The sequence below is a fragment of the Juglans regia genome, chromosome 10 (genome assembly GCF_001411555.2).
Source record: "Juglans regia cultivar Chandler chromosome 10, Walnut 2.0, whole genome shotgun sequence".
Classification (NCBI taxonomy): domain Eukaryota; kingdom Viridiplantae; phylum Streptophyta; class Magnoliopsida; order Fagales; family Juglandaceae; genus Juglans; species Juglans regia.
Genome location: NC_049910.1, coordinates 5,030,317 through 5,040,714, shown reverse-complemented (window position 1 = coordinate 5,040,714; position 10,398 = coordinate 5,030,317). Strand labels below are relative to the sequence as shown.

The window sequence follows — 10,398 nt, the reverse complement described above, 5'->3', positions numbered from 1 at the left end:
GTGGCTTTGGCTTCTAATAACATTTATTTATTTATTAATCAGAAGCTTCATCTTTCAAAAAAATAGGTGGTAAGCTCATGGATGCACGGGTGGGCGAAATAACTATTCTGTTTGAATAGTGAAAGTGTTTTATCTCATCTCATTTTATTATTATAATTTTTTTAAATTTCTATGTAAAATATAATAAACAATTCAATTTTTTTAAATTTTAAAATAATAATAATATTAAAAAATAATATTCTAATAATATTTTATTCAACTTTTAATTTTTATTTATAACCATCTCCTCTTATCTCAGTATCCAAACCACACCTAAATTGTTAGTACTAATTAGTCATAAGGTAGAATCTGAATTATTTTTTGTTTTTCAATTTTCTGAAAATGAGAGAGAGGGTTTTCTACAATGAGAATATAGAAACGGTTGAAAAATAGAAAAATTCATATCCCCTTAGAGAATAAATTATTTTCGGTAATGGAAAGGGAAACGTTGAGGTTTATAAAACAAAAGAATGAATAAATAATAAAATATATTCAAATGGTTGATGATATATATATCCTCTTTTACTTAAAAGTCACAATAACGTCAACAATAATAAACAGTAATTACTGTTTACGTTAAAGTGTAATAGACAATGATTACTTTTTAAGATAAAAGCAAGATTACTGAACAGTAATTACTGTTCATAAATAATGAACAGTAATTACTTTTCACGTTAAAGTATAATGAACCGTAATTATTGTTTATGGTAAAAGCAACAGTACAGAAACAGTTATTACTGTTCACTTTTAAAGCTAGCAATAAACCATGATTACTGTTCATGAATTACTGTTCACGTTAAAAAGTCAACAATAATAAATAGTGATTGGAAAAATTAAGATTTGAGACTTAAATCTCAACTCTTCATCTTAAATCTTCAGAATTGATCCAACAGTAGAGGTTAAAACATTAAAAATAAACAAACTTAAAATAGATAATTAAAATATAAATTTAACTTTAATTTATAAAATACTAATCTTTTATCATTAAATAAAAAATAGAGTTTTGTTAAATATTTATAAAGAATAAAATCATATAAATAATTAGAGTTTTTAATATAATTTAAATCTCATAATATTCTTAATTAACTAAAATCATTTAGATAAAATAATTTTTTTAGTGCTCCCTGAGTCATTGAGTAGTGTGATTAAATTCTACAATTCATATATTTTGCTAAGAAAACTATTGCTAGAATATCCAAAATTTTTTAATTTTTATATTATTCATATTACTGTAACATTTTGTTATCATTATGATGCTTGTTAAAATTTATTTTTCTACTCATGTACATTAAATTATTGACTAATTAATTTTATTTAAAAAAATATATTATTTTTACATTTTGTAGATATTAGTCACTAAGAAAACGTGTATTGCACGTCACTCACTGCTAGTATATATATATATATATATATATATATATATGTATATATTGTTTTTGTCAAGACATTAATTTTAATAGATCAGTCCAAGAGCCAAGAAAAAAGAAAAAAGATGAGTCCAAGGTTTCCCAAAAAAATATGAGTCCAAGGCTCCAAGCCGTGACTGAGGTCTCGTTTACATAATCAGTGAATATGGAATGATATGAAAAATCAGTGAATATTAATGAGATGGTTTGTAAATAATAGTAAAATAGTTTAAGTTAAGATTTTTATTAGATTTTAAGAAAGGATAGAGAAAATGTTAAATAAAATTATTGTAAAGTTAAAATATTATTATAATATAATCTTTTAATATAAATTTTATTTTAAGATTTGAAAAAATTGAATTGTTTTTGTATGTGTTATATTAAAATTTGTAAAAATTATAATGATTAGATGAAAATATATGAAAGATAAATTGAAAAGTGTTTATATTTGAGTAATATTTGAAGATGAGACGAGATAAAATGAGATAAAACAACTGGTTATCTAAACAAGATCTCCAAAGATTTAAATATTGTACCCCACAACCGAGGAGAATAGGCAAACTATGCCGTTTAGATAGTGAGTTAAGATGAAAGTTAAAAGTTAAATAAAATATTGTTAGAATATTATTTTTTAATATTATTATTATTTTGAGATTTGAAAATGTTGAATTGTTTATTATATTTTATGTGTAAATTTAAAAAAATTATAATGATAAGATAAAACATTTCTTGTATCTAAACAAAGGACCATGCCACTGACACATTTAGTTAGGCATAGGTTTTTCTATCTCTCTTTTTTCTTTTTCCTTTTTCCTTTTAAATCATGGTCTAGAATAAGTGTATTTTTTTAAAAATAATATTATTTTTATAAATTATTTTACAAAAATGATCTCATTTAAAACATGTTTGCATTTACAATTATGAAAAGAGTTACGTATGTATCACTTTTCAGTAAATATTAGTATATTATCTTATGTGAGTAATATCGTTTATTTTAAAATCTCTACATCACATTATATTTATTGGTATAATTTAATTTAAAAAATAAATTTTACAAATCAAATATTATTATTTAAGTTACCAAAATGGGTGTAACCTGCGTACCAACTAAATAATAAAAAAGTAGAAATGGTCTTCAATGTGGTATCGTTGAAAATTCAAAAGTTACACTCATTTCAACGAAAAATACTACTTAGCCAAGCCCCTCAACCTAGTAACGCACTATCTACAACCTTACATAAAGGACGAGCGTACGTACTATCTAGTTTCTACATTGAAGACTATTCACATCCTTTGGCCTAAGGGTACCACAAAGTACACTCATTTAAGTAGCACTATCTACCACTTTACATGTAGAGTAATAATATATACAGTATAAAATATACAAGTGAGATTTATTATTAAAATATTAATTTTTTTATATAAATTTCATATTTATTTATTTTTTTAAAAATAATTACACAATATTTGTATATTCATGACTGTAACTATCATTTCTGCATTAACATCCTTTCACGTCCAATAAAAAACTCTACTTACAATCGACTCGACTCGGAAATCCCCGCATAACCGGATACAATAAAAAATCTTATTTTTTCTACCTCTCTCTTCATTTCGTTCCCTCTCTCTTCTTCCTCTCATTCTTCTCAATCTGCTGCTGTAACAAAAGAGCCTCAGAGTCTTTATTCTGAATTTCAGACTAAAATTTCTTCACCATAACCTCATAGGTTTTTAGCAGGCTCTGCTGTTCTTGAATCTATGCAGCTAAACAAGAGTCATGTACATGGAGAAACACATAATGGTTTGGAGTTTTTCTCCTTGTAAAAGTGCTTAAGTTCAGATAGGTTCTTCAGCTCAGAAATTACAATTTATCAGCAACTTGGATTTTATCAGGGTCATAGGGAGTGTGAGAGCTGGATATAAGCTGACTTTAGGGAGGAGATGCTTTTAAAAATCTTGGATATAAGGGCTTCCATAGCTTCAGGATTCTGATTCGTGGCCTGATCCATGGGTTGTGGGTGGACCTTCTGGTTGTTGCTCTCACGGAGTTGGGAATCTTTTGCTCAGTGGGTAGCATAGCTAATTACCAGTTGTTCACGCAAAGACAAGCAGAGATGGACGACTCCGTTCTTTCTTTCTCTGCTTGAGATGAATGAAAGGCTCCCAACTTACTTTTTTTTTTTTGATGTAAAAGTTGATCAAGGGGAATGAGATTACAGATTTACAAATCAAGATAAATGAGATTGTAAAAATTGACCGAGGGGAAGGAATAATTGAAATCGAAAAATGACTTTGAGTCTATTTGAGGCATTTTACTAAATATTTTTCTTGCATTTCATTTCTGCTTTCTTCTTCGGTATCATCATATTGCTCGACTTGTTTTTATTTTTATTTTTTAATATATTGGTTGAGCCGATTACCCAGCGGTTCCCATTGCCGATTGTACCTAGCAGGATTGCACGTCCAATATCTACCGCACTGTTACGTCTTACACATATCGTAAATACTTGTACAGACGAGCAACAAGCACATTAATAATTTGGGAGATGAAATATTTTTATAATTTTTTTTAAAATATTATTTAAATACAAAATATTTTTAAATTTTAGATTTTCAACTTTTTCATTAAATCGTTAACTAATCATTATTCAAACAAGACTCAATATAATTTTTCTAAACTTTTAAATAAAACACAAAATAATACAACTTTTTGAAATTTCAAAAGAAAAATAATATTTTTATTCCACTTTTTCTTTCACATTTCTCAAGATTCAATAAAGAGCAATGCTACACAACCTCCACACACCACATTTTTCTAAAATTTTTAAATTTTTTAATATTTTTTTTAATATTTTTTTTGAGTTTATTCTTTTTAACTAATTTAATTTTTCTATTCACTATTCAAATATTAAATATTTGATAAAATAATAAAATAATAAAAATTAAAAAAAGTGTAGTGTGAAGATTGTGTGAATAGTAGGAAGTTGTGTAGATTTTTTGTTCAATAAAATATCTTTACTCAAATTATTTTACTACTACTCAAAACCCAATTCTTTTATTTCCTTAAAATGATTTATATGCACTAAGTTTGCTTTCCTCCTCCTTAAAAGACAGTGCTAGCGTTCCAAAAAACTCAAAGACACATTGCCTTCTAAAACCAACAAAAACACAAGAGGGAGAGAAAGAGATGAGAAACGAGCACGTAGTTCTAGTCCTACCATTTCCCTAAATGAATGGTAGATAATGAGTTTGTGTGTTCCTCCTGCTGTTAAAAGGCAATGCTAGGGTTCCAAAACGCTCAAAGATCCATTGCCTCTTAAAACAAACAGTTACGTGCCTTTTTAAAACCAACAAAAACAAAAGAGGAAGGGGGAGAGATCAGAGAGAGAGAGGGAAAGAGACGAGCAACGAACATGTTCTAGTTTTACCATTTCCAGCACAAGGTGGTCATGTGAACCAGAGTCTCTCCAAAAATAGCAAAACATGACCCAAATTCACATTTGTAAACAGACTTCTGCCACATGCGTATGATGAGTGCATGCAATGGGGCCTGGGAAGGATTATATAACCTCATGGGTTCAGAAATTAATTCGGTGTCTATCCCAGATGGATTGTATCCTGAGAATGATACGACTGATTTCAAAAAGCTGTGTTAAGTTATATATCTTAATTACGATGCCTGCATGGCTTGAGGGGCTCGTACAAGGTATTAATGCATGCATCATGGGCAATGGAAGTTGCCCAAAATATGGGAATTTGAGGAGCTATCATTTGGCCAGCATCAACAACTTCTTTTGCCTTGGTAATCAGCATCCACAGCCTAATTGCAGACTATTTTAAATTAAGTCAAAATTCCTATTCAGAATAAGCGTTAGAAGTTGCATCTACTCCCAATAATTTGAATACAGTGGTATCCTAAAGACAAATTGTTCTCTTGCAAACCTTAGTTTTCACATATCTGACTCAAGAAGCTTTGTGCTTTGGGAAAATGAGCAAAGGCCGTAAGAGAGTGGACAAATGCTAGAGAAGGGCAAACCAAACGCTGCCATGGCCAATGACATTTAATTGGGTGTAAGTTTCCTTTTCCCTTTCTCCCATAAACATGTAAAAAATTCACAGACGGTTCCCACTTCACATGCAACTCTTTCTTTAAACGCATCAAAATGGCAAAACAGTACAATAGTTCTCAATCTATGTTTTTCTTCTTCTTTCTTTGGTTAACAATAAGGCAAATGGATCCAATTCTACCAAAACTGGCATGTCACTCTGGCCACAACAAAAAGTGGGGAAGGCCGTCGTAATCCTTCCATATGGTGTTGGAAATCAAATCGCTTACATTACATAAACAGAGCAAGAACTAGAATTCCTTTCTTTCCCCATTTAATTTCAACATATGCTGAAGCTTTCAACAGCGGGACTGCAGCTGATTTAACTAGAGGAGAATATTATGAAGAGAATAGAGGATAGCATCAGAACATAACATATGCTTGGAAAAGAATGAAAATTATAAACTCAAATTGCACAGTATGTATATAAATCTTTACCTTAAAGCACAGGAATTCCAGAAGAAATGGAGAGCTTTGAGTCTGCACCGCCACTTACCACGCTGTCACCTCTCCACCAGTCCGCACATAGTACCTGAATTAACAAACAAACACCTTAATAACGAAAATAGACACTATTCGAATGAAGCAAAAATGCAAAATATAATTTACCTTGTCTTTGTGCGATTCAATGATAGCTAAAGGCCACTGCAACAGGACAAAATATTGTTCAGAAAACAATTTTTCCCACTATTGACACTGTTAGGTGCATATGAATTACAACGGTGGTGGTTTAGATAGTTAGTTGAGATGAGATGAGAGTTGAATAAAATATTATTAAGATATTATTTTTATTTTGGGATTTGAAAATGTTGAATTTTTTATTATATTTTGTTTAGAAAATTGAGAAAGTTGTAATGATTAGATGAAATGAGATGAGTTAAGAAGTTTTTTGTATCCAAACAAGACCCAAAAATTAGCAGCGGGGAGAAGTCAATACCGCAGTTCTTAGATCCCATAACATAACTTTCCCGTCGTAGGATGCAGTAGCTAAATGAAACCAAGATTTTTTATGCCACTTGCACGCAGAAACCCAAGAAGTGTGAGATGAGAACTGAAAGACCGGAGCAGAAGTTCCTTCAAAAATTATAATTTCACGTCAGCTGCAAGTGTATGTGTGCGTGAATGTGTGTATGTGTGCGTGAATGTGTGTGCGCGCGCGTGTGTGTGAGAGAGAGAGAGAGAGAGTTCTTTGCTCAAAAAACATACCTGGTTTACGAGGATCCCATATCCTAAGAATGGGGTCAGAAGCACCGGCTGCAATGAGAGCAGAACTCTCACCTCCAACATCAATGCAGGTGAGTACTTTCCCACAGAACTGTCCATGGAGGATATGGTCATAATATAAACATAGAAATGAGTAACTTCTACTCCAGTATTTTTTTCTCGATAAGGTCTAGTGCAGTATTGAAAAAGTAAATATAGGAAAAGAAACGTGTTGCTACTGCAGCTTGTGATATGCATCTAATGCTAAAGACAATGTGCTTTGCTATTTCCAGACAATTGAGTTTTAAGAATAACAAAAGGAAGACTCATAGCGAAGAGCCCTAGAATTGGCATCTTGAAAAAGATGTAGATTCTTCTGATCTGCAGCCAACAACTACAAAAGAAAAGAAACACTAAGTGATCCAACATAAGCCTGCCTCTAGAACTTTAACAGCCAAACATACACCATAACCTTTCTAAGTGATACACGTATTCTCAATTTCTGTGTAGAACTGCCCAAAATGGTTCGGAAAGATATAATGAAGAGCTGACTTAATCAACGCAAGGAGAAATATGCTTTAAACGGAAAGCACTGCAGTGATAGCAGAAAAGCATGAATGCACACATACATCCGAACAAAGAGAGACGCAGAGGCATTTGAAGGAAAAATTTCACTTACTATGTCTGTCAAGTCTTTGCCTGTCTCAACATCCCACCTTCTAACAGAATGATCCCATGATGCAGAATAAATTGTGTCATGCTGCGGCCATACCACGGAAGATACACATTGTGTATGGCCTACAAGTGTAGACATGGCCTCCCCCTAAAAGCAAAGGAAAAGTAACTTTTTCAACTGATGAATAATTAAGATTTAAATTCAACGACCAGATGATTCAACTGTTGCCAAGATTTTACACTTTTGTACAGTTTTAAGATAGACTCAGACTTAACAGCACTACTTGATTTAGATTCAAAATGTACATCTCTGGAGGATGAATTCCCACCCTGAACAGCAGCATCCAGAAAACAAGGTGAAATGGTTGCAATAAGTGAGCATGAAACAGGCATACCTCCAATTGAGACTCATCAGCTTGATCATTCACTTTTCTCTTCTTAATTGAGACAAGATCACCATCAGTATTGTCATTTGTTCGCCATAAATTGATCGTTGAATCCCAAGAACCTGAACAAACCTACATAAATTCAACAAAAAACAACAATGAGCTCGACTTAAATATCATCTTGGCAACATAAAACTCAATAACAAAAAGAGCAAAGACAGACCATGTCTCCACTTTTCTGGGCTGCAACACTCTGTACTGATTCTCTATGTCCACGCAAAATTTTGAATGCCCTTATGTTGATAGGATTATTGATTGGCTCCTCTGTATCAAACTGTCATGTAATTAGTCAGGAAATCAAAATTCAAAATTTAAAAGCTTTAATTTTTTCCTAATTACCTTCCATAGCCTCAGGGTGCGATCTTTAGAAGCAGTGGCCAAAGTAACAGCCTCAGCACCTGGATATACAGAGAACTTAAAAATTGACAGCACAAAGAAGTAGCTACCAGAATATAGACCATTTGAATGAAGAATTTTTGAGAGAAAATTGTAGATGAAGAGGCCAATTTAAGACCATGTGAGATTAAAACAAATGTATAATATTGCATCACTTCATACAGAGGTTTTAAATCATTGAGGCCAGAGAGGGCCAAGTTCTGGTGCAACAATATGGGGATTTCTGGCAAGGAAGAAGAACTTCAAAGATGATCGATCCCTCTTTCTAATACCTTCTGGGTTGATGATACCAACAGAAGCAACTACATCAGAATGTCCTTCCAAAACATGTGTACACACTCCAGAAGCTTTCCAAAGCCTACAAAAAGACGAAAAAATTATGCACACGTGTGAAGTTCTGTACAACAGATAAACTAGTCAGGTTTTCAACGAAATATTCATAATAAAATTACCTTGCTAAACCATCATAGCACCCAGTCACAATGAACCTGCCAAACAACACATTAAAGCAATGCTCAAGACCAACAATTTTTTCTGGTTCAGATTTGCAGACAAAATAGCTCTATTCAGGGCAATCTATCTTGCACTAACGTGAGCAATGCTGCACCATGACTTCATGCAATGTGCTAACATATAAAAAGAATCTACTATTGTCCTTAGCAAGGTATTGCATTAACGATTGATGAAAAGATGGCCACCTTCGGTATTTTTACAAATATTATACCTTAAATATGGAGTATGTTTAGGGCCTTCCATTATTACCATCCTCATATCAATATAACAGTTCTTTTATAAGGTAATACCAATATAACAAATCAAAAAGTGTAATTCCTGGATCATTGAGGAAAAATGCAGATCATGATTTGATAATAATACCAAGAACCACATTATTGAAGGACTGCTGGAGTGCCCATCACAGTGTCACATATTCACATGCTCACCTAGGATCAGAACCATCGACTGCACTGACCCAATCATCATGAAAAGAAGGTTCTTCTTCTTTCCGTGGGGCCACAGCCTTTATGTATTCAATTTCCAATACCTTCTCCTGTAGTGGACCAGAAAATCCCAGTTAGCAATCAAAATAAAAACAACTATAGGGATTTTTGGAAATTTATAAACTCATCAAAATACTTTACTTTACGACCAAAAAAAAACCACAGTTGCTTGCACATTACTCGCATCATAATATTACACATATTAGAGAAGTCAAAGGATTCAAGTTCAATTATTTTTCACTTTGCTAGTTTCTAAAATAAAAACTTCCATGCATACGTACCGCCGAAATGCCCTTGGCAAGAAGGAACTTTTCAAGTGACATCCGCACCAGCTCGCCATCGATTAGAAAATCAAAAGGCTCAAGTTTCCAATCAGGATTTCCTGCTAGCAATCAGCTCTAACATTTAAGAACGGGACAATATCTCAAATCACGCTAAAACAAAACAAGCTTTGCTTAGCTGAAATTTATGACCAACTCTCCGCGGATACCCAAATAAAAGTACGAAAATTCCTATTTAAATTAATCAACAATATAAATTATAATTTCCAGGTTACCGGATTGGAGTAAATTGTTGACGAGGGTGGAGAGGCCCAATCTGGTGAGGTTCGGAGGGATTGCAATCGATGTGGGAGGAGCTTTGAGAGGTGGTTTGAGCTTTGTCACGAAGCGCACTTGAACCCGCCTTGAATTTTCTTCGGCTTCTCCATCGATATCCATCTCTCTACGGCTAGGGTTTTGTGTGTGCGAGCACGCGAGGGAAACACAGATGATAAGGGTTTAGCGACACAGGTAGAAGTTTTTATTCACCGCTCCAATACGCACCGTGTTGACAACCTAAGCAAGTAAGCAGTCTCATGAATAAAACGCAGCGTTCGCCCACAATTCCAATTTCCACCATTCAATGCACAAATCTCCTTTTCTTCAAATAATATTCACTATTTTTATATCATATTTTCATATATATTTTTTATTAATGGGATACTAGTAAATGAAAAACTAAAAAATTCTGAAAATATAATAGTTAAACAAAATAAAAATAAAATATAGTTTATCACATTTTTTAATTTGAGAAAAGGATATAAAATGAACTCACACGTGGTTTGATCTCCATTCAAGTAAATAACTTT

General features: G+C 32.5%; 1 protein-coding gene across 2 annotated transcripts; it reads right to left on the bottom strand.

Moving 5' to 3' along the window:
- Positions 1–5,466: 5,466 nt before the first annotated feature.
- LOC108986455 (ribosome biogenesis protein WDR12 homolog) lies at positions 5,467–10,054 on the bottom strand. Of its 2 annotated transcripts, none has more exons than XM_035695088.1 (14): positions 9,826–10,054; positions 9,551–9,654; positions 9,213–9,319; positions 8,724–8,759; positions 8,544–8,629; positions 8,215–8,273; positions 8,039–8,149; positions 7,825–7,947; positions 7,434–7,577; positions 6,758–6,866; positions 6,489–6,625; positions 6,161–6,196; positions 5,990–6,083; positions 5,467–5,877 (listed from the first exon to the last, which is right to left on the bottom strand). In XM_035695088.1, the coding sequence occupies exons 1-13, from the start codon at positions 9,986–9,988 to the stop codon at positions 5,991–5,993; spliced, it is 1,308 nt and encodes a 435-aa protein (XP_035550981.1). In that variant the 5' UTR covers positions 9,989–10,054; the 3' UTR covers positions 5,467–5,877; position 5,990. The 2 variants fall into 2 exon arrangements, with proteins under 2 accessions (XP_035550981.1, XP_018814620.1); XM_018959075.2 differs by having other exon boundaries at positions 9,551–9,651.
- Positions 10,055–10,398: the final 344 nt, after the last annotated feature.